This window comes from Oncorhynchus keta, chromosome 13 (assembly GCF_023373465.1).
Source record: "Oncorhynchus keta strain PuntledgeMale-10-30-2019 chromosome 13, Oket_V2, whole genome shotgun sequence".
NCBI classification, from domain to species: Eukaryota; Metazoa; Chordata; class Actinopteri; order Salmoniformes; family Salmonidae; genus Oncorhynchus; species Oncorhynchus keta.
Window position 1 is genome coordinate 27,878,803 of NC_068433.1, and position 14,418 is coordinate 27,893,220.

The 14,418-nt window shown below is 39.9% G+C and overlaps 1 protein-coding gene across 1 annotated transcript in view; it reads left to right on the top strand.

Annotated features, from left to right (window-relative positions):
- LOC118387512 (atrial natriuretic peptide receptor 2-like) overlaps positions 1-14,418 on the top strand; it is an 82,361-nt gene that overhangs the window by 12,488 nt on the left and 55,455 nt on the right. Inside the window, exons 3-7 of the mRNA XM_035775945.2 lie at positions 85-198; positions 1,018-1,153; positions 1,312-1,406; positions 3,359-3,494; positions 10,677-10,761. Of these exons, the coding sequence (XP_035631838.1) occupies positions 85-198; positions 1,018-1,153; positions 1,312-1,406; positions 3,359-3,494; positions 10,677-10,761 (566 nt within the window). The remainder of the gene's footprint in view (positions 1-84; positions 199-1,017; positions 1,154-1,311; positions 1,407-3,358; positions 3,495-10,676; positions 10,762-14,418) is intronic.

Consider the following 14,418-nt stretch of genomic DNA (forward strand, 5'->3'; position numbering starts at 1 on the left):
TATGGACTGAGGTTGAAATTACATCCCTGTGTAATTCCACAGGAATGCTCCACTTTCTCATTGTTGTCTCTCTCTTCCGCCCAGTCTGTGTTGGTAATAACATACAGGGAGCCTGATAATCCAGAGTACAAACAGTTCCAAGATGAGCTCCACATTAGAGCTCAGAAGGACTTTGATGTGAACATTGAACCCTCTCTGGTAAGTTGTTTGAAATCCTGCCACATCTCAGCATCAGAGCCACAAAGTTTATTTGTTGAAAGGCTTTTACACCTTTGATAGGATTCTCCACACTAGAAAAAAAGCACTGTGTTTTTGAAATATCTTTCAAAGGACCCAAGAGAGATCATAAATTCAGATCATTTATGCATAGTTATTAATGGACGTCTTTGATTCATGAAAAACTTCACTAGTCTTTGTGAAAATGTATAGCCTTTTGGCAGACTAAGTGTATGCAAACAGATATTTAACTAGAGACAGCCATAGACCCATGCCTATAGGGGTCAAGGTAGAATTCCAGGCAAATAGTAAACAAAGTCAATCAATCAATCAAATGTTATTTTCACATGTTTTGTAAACAACAGGTGAAATGCTTACATACAGGCCCATCCCGACAATGCAGAAAAATAGAAAAATAGAATAGAATATAAAAATAATAACAAAAGGAATAGTTACACAATGAGTAACAATAACTTGACTATATACACAGGGTACCAGTACCAAGTTGATGTGCAAGGGCACAAGGTAATTGAGGTAGATATGTACATATAGGTAGTGATAAAGTGACTATGCAACAGGATAGATAATAAGCAGTAGCAGCAGCATATGTGATGAGTCAAATGCAACAAGGGTCAATGTAGATAGTCCAGGTAGCTATTTGGCTAACTATGTAGCAGTCTTATGGCTTGGGGCTAGAAGCTGTTCGGGTTCCTGTTGGTTTCAGACTTGTTTCAGACATGAAGATCATGAAGAATACTCTCTTGCTGGCTTATGTACAGACCTCCATTCCATTCCTTTCAGATGGATTTCATCGCTGGCTGCTTCTATGATGGCTTTGTGATGTATGCTAAGGCCTTGGAGGACACGCTAGCTGAGGGGGGCTCCCAGAACGATGGAATCAGCATCACACAGAGGATGCAAAACCTGCGATTCTGGGGTGAATATTATGAGTTGATCATGGTGATGTGTTTAGTTGACTTTGCATTCATCTATTTGGTGTCAATTGGGAATGATAAAGGTATTGCATTTGTTAAACCCATTGTTGCATTATGAGTGATATGAAATGTCTAAATGTGAAGGTTTTCTGTGTTTAAGGGGTTACAGGACTTGTGACCACAGACAAAAACAATGCCAGGAACACTGATTTTAACCTCTGGGCAATGACAAACCAGGAATCTGGAGAGTATGGGGTAAGTGATACTTCTGCAGGTAGATCAATTTAAGCAAGACATCTAAAGCTTGTCTATTTTGGAAGCCACTCACAGAAAGACACAACTTGCTATTTTGTTTTCAGGCTTTGTTTTTCTGTCAAGTTGTGTTCAGGTCAGGATACTTATTACTATTTCAAAAAGGACCAATAGTTTATAAACATAACACGGTACATTTGTTGCTAATTTACCATAGTGGTAGACAGTGCACCATTATTTTATACTGTTTGAATTGTGGTCTGAAGGGCACACAATGCACAGTGGTGGGGACTGCAGCTCATGGCTCTGACTGGCTCAGATAGACTGATCACTTTGGCATCATCATGAGATTTGAGCTGCATGTAATGATGTCATGCAAATATGCTTTGATGAGTGGCCATATGTTCACTATGACAAAGGTACTTTTAGGTTCGTTTTGAGTGTGATTTACAAGATAACCCTTAAGAGTTCTCCAAGTAAACATTTGGCATTATCAATATGTGTTTTCCTATGTGAACTTTCATTAACAGTGTTCATGGTCAAATTCCTGCTTTTACAATATCCCACAGAGGTGATGAGGGATGCAGATTATTTATACAGTCTTATTTATAGTTATTGTTTATGGCTCTAGCCAACATTTCCATAGACATTTATGTTTCTAAACTACAAAAATATATGTTGTCAAAAGATCAATGATTTTACTTTATGTTTTTTATATTTTATATTTCAGTGGTAAATACTAGTAATGAGTGAGAGCAGTGCTTTTGGGGGACTGGTCTAATCTGTTACAGATGTTGCTGTAATTACTGTAACAACAATTTCCCTCGAAATTCCTCTCCACATAATTAATTATGTGGAGCTGAAATCCCAATGCTTTGCTTGGGAATTGCCAAGATGCCATCAATGTAATTAAAAGTAAATGTTCAACATCATGCAAAGGCTATTACTGTTTGGGAGATACAGTATTCTGGAGTACGGTACTCTTTTAATGATAAGATGTGTAAAAAACAAACATTTCCCTGAAATTCAAATGAAGATATTTGTTTATCTTGTCTTGTGCTCTACAAACACTTCCATGACTCTCTGAACTGTTCCAGAGTTGCTCTCTGGAGGACACAAATGTTCCAGATTGATCAGCGAGTCCACTAACCTAACCAAAACTTCCCAATGTGAATAAATAGCTGATTAGAAAGCCACAGTTCTGTAGAAACCAGCAACTAGTGAATCCATTGATAAATGGTTGAGTTGAGTGGTCCTCCTGCTCCACAACAAACGGTTACAACCTGCATTGTTTTTACATCCCTCTGAGTGGGGCTGCCCTTCCCCTTCACAGACTGGCTAGCAGTGAGACCCAACATGCCTGTTTGGCCCTCCACTAAGGAGGCAGCCTAAACTGACATTCTCCAGCAACTGGTTAGAGACATGGGAGTCATGTTTCACAATGCCCTTCTGTGAAAAGGGAAGCTATTGACTGGGCTGACAAATCCCATAGCATCAAACAATAAACCTCCCATTGCTAGAGCTGAAAGGCCACCGTTTCTCAGACAACCTTTTCCAAACAGCTAATTTGTCTGAAAATTTGCCAGTTCTGTTAAGTCAACAATATTGTGTCTTGCTATACATATTAGTATATGTTAATGTTGAACATTTTAGTCACATAGTTATTTATTATGGACATGCCCCAAAAAAGCATGCCAAAGATTTGCTTTTTCACTGATGGGCTCATATGTTTTAAAGGCACTGAAAAAGAGTAACGGCTATTTTAATATTCAGTTTTAATGGCACTCATTAGAGTAATACTGTGATTTGTGCTCTTATTTGAAGTGGGAGAAAACAGCTCATTTGAATTAGGTAACATGCTCCATTTTCATCCCTCTGAATGTATCATTTGGCCATGGGAATTTCTGCCATCGCGTTTGTAAAAATTGCATAAACTTTTTCTTGATGTTTTGCAGCTTGTGGCCTATTACAATGGAACTAACAAAGAGATCATCTGGTCCTCAACGGAGAGGATTCATTGGCCCAAAGGAAGCCCACCTCTGGATAACCCACCATGTGTCTTCTCTTCTGATGACCCCACCTGTGCTGATGGTATGTAAAGTAGGCTGGCTCCTGTACAAGTGATTCATAGGTAAGTCAGGTGCTTATATAGTAGTACAGCAGTTTGACTAATTCTGCTACATGTTGTACCATCTGCGTTGATTCTATTTCATGTGCAACATGTTTTTTCATGGAAGGAACATATGGATGGAAAAATGTGGCTGCTGTAGAAGGAGCAACATTTGTTATGAAGTAATATACATGTATTAGCTAATAAATAATAATTAGGTTGGCCACTGTAATGTGTTGATATGGTATCTATAGATATTAAATGAGGGGGAGAGTGTTGAGAAGTAACGATCTCTCCAAATAGAGTCCATCCACAAATAATTATCTGACTTGTGAGTCTGGCTGTCTCAGTGGTATATGAGGAAGACAGGAGGGAGACACTCATGCACGATGATATATTACAGTATGCCTGCTGAACAAGGTTAAGAGGCAGACAGGATTCTGCCATGTCTAGGAATGACCTTCTGACTCAGGTAGCATGAGTTAGACTGAAGGAGAACTGTAATGGAGCCACGCAGAGGGTCACTTATAGGAGGATGGTTGGAAAAGGCACATTTGAAAAACTGAGGTGATGCAGCAAGTGGTTACATATATCTCCAAGACACCAATTTAGGCCAGTTTGTTTAATTTAGGAGAGTGTGAGTTTAATTTAGGCCAGTTTGTTTAATTTAGGCCAGTTTGAGTTTAATTTAGGCCAGTTTGTTTAATTTAGGCCAGTGTGAGTTTAATTTAGGCCAGTTTGTTTAATTTAGGCCAGTTTATTTATTTTAGGCCAGTGTGAGTTTAATTTAGGCCAGTGAGAGTTTGATTTAGGCCAGTGTGAGTTTGATTTAGGTCAGTGTGAGTTTGATTTAGGCCAGTGTGAGTTTAATTTAGGAGAATGTGAGTTTAATTTAGGCCAGTGTGAGTTTAATTTAGGCCAGTTTGTTTATTTTAGGTCAGTGTGAGTTTAATTTAGGCCAGTGTGAGTTTAATTTAGGCCAGTTTGTTTAATTTAGGCCAGTGTGAGTTTGATTTAGGCCAGTGTGAGTTTAATTTAGGCCAGTGTGAGTTTAATTTAGGCCAGTGTGAGTTTAATTTAGGCCAGTTTGTTTATTTTAGGCCAGTGTGAGTTTAATTTAGGCCAGTTTGTTTATTTTAGGCCAGTGTGAGTTTAATTTAGGCCAGTTTGTTTATTTTAGGCCAGTGTGAGTTTAATTTAGGCCAGTTTGTTTAATTTAGGCCAGTTTGTTTATTTTAGGCCAGTGTGAGTTTAATTTAGGCCAGTTTGTTTATTTTAGGCCAGTGTGAGGGCCAGTGTGAGTTTAATTTAGGCCAGTGTGAGTTTAATTTAGGCCAGTGTGAGTTTAAGGCCAGTTTGTTTAGGCCAGTGTGAGTTTAATTTAGGCCAGTGTGAGTTTAATTTAGGCCAGTGTGAGTTTAATTTAGGCCAGTTTGTTTAATTTAGGCCAGTGTGAGTTTAATTTAGGCCAGTTTGTTTATTTTAGGCCAGTGTGAGTTTAATTTAGGCCAGTGTGAGTTTGATTTAGGCCAGTGTGAGTTTAATTTAGGCCAGTGTGAGTTTGATTTAGGCCAGTGTGAGTTTAATTTAGGCCAGTTTGTTTAATTTAGGCCAGTGTGAGTTTAATTTAGGCCAGTTTGTTTATTTTAGGCCAGTGTGAGTTTAATTTAGGCCAGTGTGAGTTTGATTTAGGCCAGTGTGAGTTTAATTTAGGCCAGTGTGAGTTTGATTTAGGCCAGTGTGAGTTTAATTTAGGCCAGTTTGTTTAATTTAGGCCAGTGTGAGTTTAATTTAGGCCAGTTTGTTTATTTTAGGCCAGTGTGAGTTTAATTTAGGCCAGTGTGAGTTTGATTTAGGCCAGTGTGAGTTAAATTTAGGCCAGTTTGTTTAATTTAGGCCAGTGTGAGTTTAATGTAGGCCAGTTTGTTTATTTTAGGCCAGTGTGAGTTTAATTTAGGCCAGTTTGATTATTTTAGGCCAGTGTGAGTTTAATTTAGGCCAGTTTGTTTAATTTAGGCCAGTTTGTTTATTTTAGGCCAGTGTGAGTTTAATTTAGGCCAGTTCGTTTAATTTTGGCCAGTGTGAGTTTAATTTAGGCCAGTTTGTTTATTTTAGGTCAGTGTGAGTTTGATTTAGGTCAGTTTGTTTAATTTAGGCCAGTGTGAGTTTAATTTAGGCCAGTGAGAGTTTGATTTAGGCCAGTGTGAGTTTGATTTAGGCCAGTGTGAGTTTGATTTAGGCCAGTGCGAGTTTAATTTAGGCCAGTGCGAGTTTAATTTAGGCCAGTGTGAGTTTAATTTAGGAGAGTGTGAGTTTAATTTAGGCCAGTGTGACTTTAATTTAGGAGAGTGTGAGTTTAATTTAGGCCAGTGTGAGTTTAAATTAGGAGAGTGTGAGTTTAATTTAGGCCAGTGTGAGTTTAATTTAGGCCAGTGTGAGTTTAATTTTGGCCAGTGTGAGTTTGATTTAGGTCAGTTTGTTTAATGTAGGCCATTGTGAGTTTGATTTAGGTCCGTTTTTTTTAATTTAGGCCAGTGTGAGTTTGATTTAGGCCAGTGTGAGTTTAATTTAGGCCAGTGTGAGTTTAATTTAGGCCAGTGTGAGTTTAATTTAGGCCCGTGTGAGTTTAATTTAGGCCAGTGTGAGTTTAATTTAGGCCAGTGTGAGTTTAATTTAGGCTAGTGTGGAAGTACAATATGTTATTTTTAGGAAATGTTACTGGTGGATATTATGTATGTAAGTTCTGGCTAATATAGAATCCCCTAAAACTACAAACGGTGAGTCTCAAATAGCCGCCTGTTCCTTTTAATATACGGCACATTTCAGCAGATAAAAGCCTGTTTCAAATAAACACCTGGTCTAAATGAATTATTTACAAGGCGACCATACTATTACTAAAAGTATCCCTGAGAGCTCGATTTTGGGACCTGTCCTCTTTACTATTTATATAAATAATATTGGTCTATTTTCAAAAACCTGCAACATTCATCTGTATGCAAATATCACTGTTATATACGCTATTGCCCCTATGGCTGACCAGGCTATGCTGGAGCTGCAATCTGATTTTGTTTCCTTGCAAAAAGTCCTTGTTAATAACAAAAAATGGTACTTAATGCGGGAAAACTAAATGTACGCTGTTTTCTAATGATCTTCGAAATATTTCAGAAGGCTTTACACATTCATACATTGGTTGGTTCTTTCATTGAGCAGGTTCCCTCCTATAAATATCTGGGGTTTTTGGATTGATAATAATTTGATGTTTAAAAAACATACGGATGAGCTAGTTAGAGATTTAAAGTAGGCTTCTTTTATAGAAATATATCATCCTTCTCCCTGAACAGCAGAAGGCAGATTGTACAGTCAACTTTCCTGACAGTTCTTGACTACGGTGACACCATTTATCGGAATGCAGCAGCCACTACTCTTAAACCTTTGGATGTCGTCAACCATAGTGCCCTTCGCTTTATCACAGGTGATAGTTTTAATACGCATCACTGTATCCTATGTCAAAAGGTTGGCTGGTCCTCATTAAAGTCCCATAGATCACTTCATTACTCAATTTTTGTTTACAAAGCTCTACTATACACGCTTCCGAATGACCTAACTTCGTTGTTAGGTCTTGGTTAACTCTTGAGATTCCTCGGGTCTCCATCGAACTAGGTAAATCCGCTTTTAGTTACACATTTTGGACTCCCTGGTGCCACTAGGGAATTTTGAAAACCCTGATGATAAATGAGTTTTGATTGACATTAATAATTTGTTTATGATGCCTGTGATGTTCAAATGTAATGTTGTTTTCAGGGAACCATTGAAAATTAGACCCTGGTCTCAATTGGGCCCCCCTGATTAAATAAAAGTTTTAAAAAATATTATGAATTTTTTGCGAGGTTTAATGTTTGACTTATTACATTAAATAATTCAGTAATGATTGGATAAATGATGGCAATCATCTGTTTTTATCGCCAGTAAGAAACTGCTAGCCATTGGCTGCTAACCAATGTTCCTTAAAAAAAATCAGCACTGAGCATATTTCAGGTCTGCTGAGCACAAACTTGAACATTGTGAAAATGCAGTGCGAGTTTACTGAGTGAGCGTTTACTGTGAACACTGAGGCGGTACCCAAGTAGGCTACTGAGGATATTTGATCATAATGTAGGCCTACCAGAGTGGCCTAACATCAAAAACAATGGAGAAAATGCATCCCATAACAATTTTATCATTCACCCTACAGTAGCAGTCAATGTCTGGTGTTCAATGTAGGCCTACATTCCATGAGACTTTTGAAAAAACAAAAACATGCAGGACTTGTCCTTCAGACAAGGAGATGACTGAAAATGTTGTTGTGTTGTTTGATGCAAAAAATACCTTTACAAAATAAAATGCATTATTATTCCCATACCATTATCACAGTGAATCAGACAAATTATGTAACCCTCTGCCTATTGGCTACTTAGCTTATTCAAGCCGGTCTCAAAATACAACACTGCCCCTTTAAGAAAAAAAAAGCTCTTTACCCAACTCACTTTTCAAATATGTCTAGAATTGTAAGAATTTTGTGCTCTTGCAGGAAGCAATCACTCCCTTATTGCTGACTACAAATGATCTATAACTGGGCTAATAACTCACTAACTAGTAAAGGATATGAACAAATGTACACACATGGCTACGTGCAGCTCTTGCTTTTATCTCAAAACAAGTGCATCTACTCATGACCGCTCATGCTGTAAACACAGTCTAGATCAAAGTACAACCTACAACCAAATCTCTTGCATTGTTAGTTTTGTTTCGGTATGTTGCATTGAAAGTGGATAATATTGCATTGATTCGATCACAATTGCCACAGTAAAGGGAAATGTTGATAGTGTTAACAGGGAAAACTCTAGAACATTGGTCACCAAACTTTTGGAGTCAAGATCATCTTCTGAGTCAAAATGCAAGCCGAGATCTACCGCTCAGTAATTTTTTTAACATGACTTAAACGTAAGCCTATGAAACATTAACCATTTAAAAACTGTACTGTAGCAATGAGGTTTGTACAGTAAGCTATAGGCCCTGTCTGTAAATGATCTACGCATATTGGCTTTGCTTGAATTGCCCTGCCAATGCATTATTTAAACATTTGAGGTAGGCTATATGAACACACCGGTAATAGATCCATTGTTGTATTACTTGTGAGGCACAGCTGAGGGAGCATAATTTTAATTCATGTTGTTACTCCTATGAGCAGAGAAAGTGAAATATTCCTTGATATTAAAAAAGACCCAAGCCACTAATAATAACAACAACGCAAGCCTATAGATACACTTTCATACTCATTCCTTACTGCTGCAGTGCTTGTTGTAGCGCTGAGTGGAAATATGAAGAACACACATTTTATGCCTTATAAAAGTGTTGAATACAAAGTGTTGACAGTGCTGAGTAAGAACTTAAACATAGACTGTCAAAGAGCGAGTGAGTTCATCTCTAGTATCTCTCTAGTTTTGAAATCTCATAGTATCAACTTTGCTATAGCTTTCTTTTATTCCTGCTACGTTACTGCAGACACGGTAGTCCAATTGACCAGCGTTAGGCCTATAGTGTACTTGATTTGCTCTCGGGCCTGGCGGGAAGGCAGAGTTTGTACCTTCTACCATATGAAATGGTTCAAAATGGCAACAGTTCGCCTGCAAGGCAGCTGAATCAAGTGTATCTACCACCATCAGCCCGAGACAAATAAAAAAAATAGGAACACAAGGCTTTATTGTTGGGTTTTTTACAGAAATGTTTGGCAATCGACATAGAATGCCTTCGATCGCGATCAACCGGTTGGTGACCACTGCTCTAGAAAGTTGAGTGAAGTTCAACCTTGTGCTTCTCTCTGTGGGCTAAGCGGCAGGCCCTGGGGGAGCTGCGAGGTAGTCTCGGCAGGCCCTGGGGGAGCTGCGAGGTAGTCTCGGCAGGCCCTGGGGGAGCTGCGAGGTAGTCTCGGCAGGCCCTGGGGGAGCTGCGAGGTAGTCTCGGCAGGCCCTGGGGGAGCTGCGAGGTAGTCTCGGCAGGCCCTGGGGGAGCTGCGAGGTAGTCTCGGCAGGCCCTGGGGGAGTCTCGCTGGCCCCGGGAGCTGCGGTAGTCTCGGCAGGCCCCGGGGAGCTGCGAGGTAGTCTCGGCAGGCCCCGGGGAGCTGCGAGGTAGTCTCGGCAGGCCCCGGGGGAGCTGCGAGGTAGTCTCGGCAGGCCCCGGGGCGAGCTGCGGCAGGCCCCGGGGAGCTGCGAGGTAGTCTCGGCAGGCCCCGGGGGAGCTGCGAGGTAGTCTCGGCAGGCCCCGGGGGAGCTGCGAGGTAGTCTCGGCAGGCCCCGGGGGAGCTGCGAGGTAGTCTCGGCAGGCCCCGGGGGAGCTGCGAGGTAGTCTCGGCAGGCCCCGGGGGAGCTGCGAGGTAGTCTCGGCAGGCCCCGGGGAGCTGCGAGGTAGTCTCGGCAGGCCCCGGGGGAGCTGCGAGGTAGTCTCGGCAGGCCCCCGGGGAGCTGCGAGGTAGTCTCGGCAGGCCCCCGGGGAGCTGCGAGGTAGTCTCGGCAGGCCCCCGGGGAGCTGCGAGGTAGTCTCGGCAGGCCCCGGGGGAGCTGCGCGGTAGCCACGGGGCTATTGCGCGCCTGCTGCTAACAGCTGAAAACTACTAGCTAACTGGCAAGCACAAAACAGTCAACAACTTCGGGAGTACAAACCCCCAGAAATCAGCCAATCGCCCTATAGTGGCAAAAGTATGACCTATCAAAAACGCACAGTTAAAGAGGAGAATAATTATTCTGGCATACTAAGAAAAAAGAAATGTGACACAGTGTGTAAATGGTAACACATTAGTGCAGAAAATGAAGAAGTTGATTAAAATGCTGGAAGTGAATGCTGGAATCAAACAATTAACTATGCAAATGAGCAAAAGCTGTGTGAATTAAGGAAATAGACGCCTGGCTCAAATAGAAGCCTGTTTCTAATAAGTGCATGTTGCGTTCAGTGATTTAAGCAAATAAAGTTTTACCCAAATACAGAATATATTCATTTCAGGAAAGCATTGTGGAGTTTTAATACTATTGATTTTTGAAAGCATCATTTGGTTTTGAAAACAAATGTCATAAATCTTGAAATGTTAATAAAAGGATAAATGTGTACATTGCTGTGTTTCCCTGTATTTTCAGGTCATCTTCCAGTGCTGGGGATTGTAGCTGTCGGGTCTGGCTTAGCCCTCATCATTTTTGGAATCTCCAGCTTCCTCATTTACAGGTGAGTTGTTTTGTTCAATCAGGCTTGTGCTCTGAAGACCAAGCAGTGAAATGAACATCTTTCATCTTGGAGGGAGGTAGAGGGAGGGGGAGACAGAGAGGGAGAGGGAGGGAGGGAGGGAGAGAGGAAGGGAGGGAGAGAAGGGGGGAGAGCGAGAGAGAGAGAATTGATGTGCTTCAAAGAGGATTTATTAGGAGCACAACTATAGGTGCCAGCATGAAATGCACATGATTGTTGCCAGGAGCAACCACTCAGCAAGTGATGGTGGAAAAGTAAAGCAGAAAAGTATGTCACTTCCCAAGGTAAACTCAGTTACACTATCTGGCCTAAATATTTGAACAACCACATAGTTACGCTCACATAATAGTAATTAACACGTTCCTTTGTTATTATTCTTTACACTGAATGTAGACAGAGACCTTTGCTTGATCTCCAGTCGCATTCTATGAACTTTGCTATGAACCTGTTTGTGAAATGAAATAGAGTTCCGGTGAGCTTTCGGAAATAAGTTCTAGTTTTCATAATTGGATTTTTAAATGCGGAGGCTAGAAACACCCACATGTGCTTGTGCATCTGCTGGGAAAATTATTGGTACTCTCAACCCTGTCTATGTAGGGGCTGCATTCGGTCTTCAACAAGGTCTAGAGGGCTGCTCTGAAAATTGGTTATACTTCCTCGCCGTTAAAATTAGCAAAAAGCCATCGTTTCTGGAATTTCCGAAGCTGCCTGAATGTCTAGCTTTAATTTATGTGATTATTGGCGAGCTGGACACAGTCAAGGAAATGTATGAATGTAGGTCAATTTTCATTTCTACACTGTTCCGATTTGGTTTTAGTCATTTTAAAGTATGTCGAGTTAGTTTTCCCAATATTATTTTTACTTAGATCACCCGTGGTCCGGACATTTGACACTCCTTACTTATCTAGAGCGACATGTAAATGTTCGCACATGCTCTTCATGCAGATATAGTTTTGGCAGTAAATGAATGCATCTACTGTCACCCCTAATATTCTCAGTCACAGGTGGAACACTGATATTTCATATTAGTTATGTTTAATTTCAAAACATTAATTGGCCTCCTTCTATTTGCCAGGATTTTAATGACCAAATCTATATAATTACTTTCACAGTTAGATACTAGTTAGATACTAGGTATTCCTCAGGAAATAGGCAGAATTGCATTTCTGGAGTGAAACATATGTTTGGGTCATTGGCTTTATATGAAACTCCATTATTTGGCTATATAGGGTTCTGTTATAGGGGTTGTGAACAAGCACATTTTCTCAAAGACTTCACAATTTAAGGTGTCATTTCCTTCCATGTGTATCTTACAACATTCAAAGAAGGGTCGTCTTGGATTTCTAATAAAGACTGACTGGGTTTAAATGTGTGTGAAGTGCAGAGTTGGGTAGGTTACTTTCTAAATGTAATCTGTTACAGTTACTAGTTACCTATCCAAAATTGTAATCAGTAACGTAACTTTTGGATTACCCGATCTCAGTAATGTAATCTGATTACATTCAGTTACTTTTAGATTACTTTCCCCTTAATTAACTTCTTGGTGACAGGAGGGCAGTATTGAGTAGGTTGGATGAATAAGGTGCCCAGAGTAAACTGCCTGCTACTCTGTCCCAGATGCTAATATATGCATATTATTAGTGGTATTGGATAGAAAACACTCTGAAGTTTCTAAAACTGTTTGAATGATGTCTGTGAGTATAACAGAACTCATATGGCAGGCAAAAATCTGAGAAAAATCCAACCAGGAAGTGGGAAATCTGAGGCTTGTAGCCCCTATTGTAGATACAGTGGGATATTGCTTCCACTAGATGTCAACAGTCTTTAGAACGTTGTTTGACGCTTCTACTCTGAAGTGGGACAGAATGAGAGAGGAATGAGTCAGAGGTCTGCCAGCAGTCACGCGCTGGTCACGCGCATTTCACATGAGAGGTATCTCCCATTCCTTTGCTTTTCTGAAGACAAAGGAATTGTCCGGTTGGAATATTATTGAAGACTTATGTTAAAAACATCCTTAAGATTGATTCCATACATCGTTTGACAAGTTTCTACGGGCTGTAACGGAACTTTTTAAACTTTTCGTCCGACGTTTGGCTGGATCTGAACGCGCTTTTGGATTTGTTTACCAAACGCCCTAACAAAAGAAGCTATTTGGACATTATCGAACAAAACAAACATTTATTGTGGAACTGCGAATTCTGGAAGTGCATTCTGATGAATATCATCAAAGGTAAGTGAATATTTATAATGCTCTTTTTGACTAATGTTGACTACCCAACATGGCAGATTTTGTTGGTTTGGGCTCTGAGCGCCGTACTCAGATTATGGTTTTTCCGTAAAGTTTTTTTGAAATCTGACACAGCGGTTACATTAAGGAGAAGTGTATCTAAAGTTCCATGCATAACACTTGAATTTTCATCAACATTTATAATGAGTATTTCTGTGAATTCATGTGGCCCTCTGCACAATCACTGCATGTTTTAGAACTACTGAACGTAACGCGCCAATGTAAAATGATTTAAAAAAATATAAATATGCACTTTATCGAAAAAAACATACATGTATTGTGTAACATGACGTCCTATGAGTGTCATCTGATGAAGATCATCAAAGGTCAGTGATTAATTTTATCTCAATTTGTGCTTTTTGTGACTCCTCTCTTTGGCTGGAAAAATGGTTGTGTTTTTCTGTGAGTTGGTGGTGACCTAACATAATCGTTTTTGGTGCTTTCGTGGTAAAGCCTTTTTTAAATCAGACACTGTGGCTGGATTAACGAGAATTGTATCTTTAAAATTGTGTTGTTAAAACACTTGTAGGCTTGAGGAATTTTAATTATGAGATTTTTTTTTGTTTTGAATTTGGCGCCCTGCACTTTCACTGGCTGTTGGCGAGGTGGGACACTACCGTCCCACATATCCCAGCGAGGTTTTAAGAGGCATTAGAAGAAGACAGAAATGTAGATTACCAATTGAACGGAATCTATTGCAAGATAAATCAATGTTAAAGTTTAAATAGCTGGCCATATATGGATGTTAGATTTTAATTTATGAGTTGGTTATGTAGGCTTCTTCTAACCTAATCGCTTTCTACTACATATAATAATACAATTAAATTATATCTTTACATTAAAAACCAAAGGCTAACAGAATTCCAGTCATTACAATAAATTATATACCCCTTGATCTTCAACAATAGGACGTGGAAATATGAAAGTATAGATTAGCCAAATTACTTTACCTGAGAATAACCCCAAAACTAAGGATTTATAAGACAGCCCTACTCTGTTGTTTATGATTTTCTTGTCATGGAGGACTGATTGGGCTCATTGGTTTGAGTTGAAAAATAAATGAAGCGCTCATGGAATGGCATGCTTTGAGCACTACTGAAAAGGGCTATTTTCGTTTGGAAAATGAATGTCATATGCTGCATAGGCCCATTGTTTACCTTTTTGTTGGTGACACTTTGATATCTTGACAATATGCAGCAGTTTAAAGGGCAAACCCACAGATGACACAATAACAAAACGGTCGCCCCTCCTCTGTTTTGGTAAAAAGCTAAGGGATGGGCCTGGAGAAATGTAACCACTCTCAGATTAATAGACAGAGCTATGGATGCAAAGATTGACCATCCATGATATCA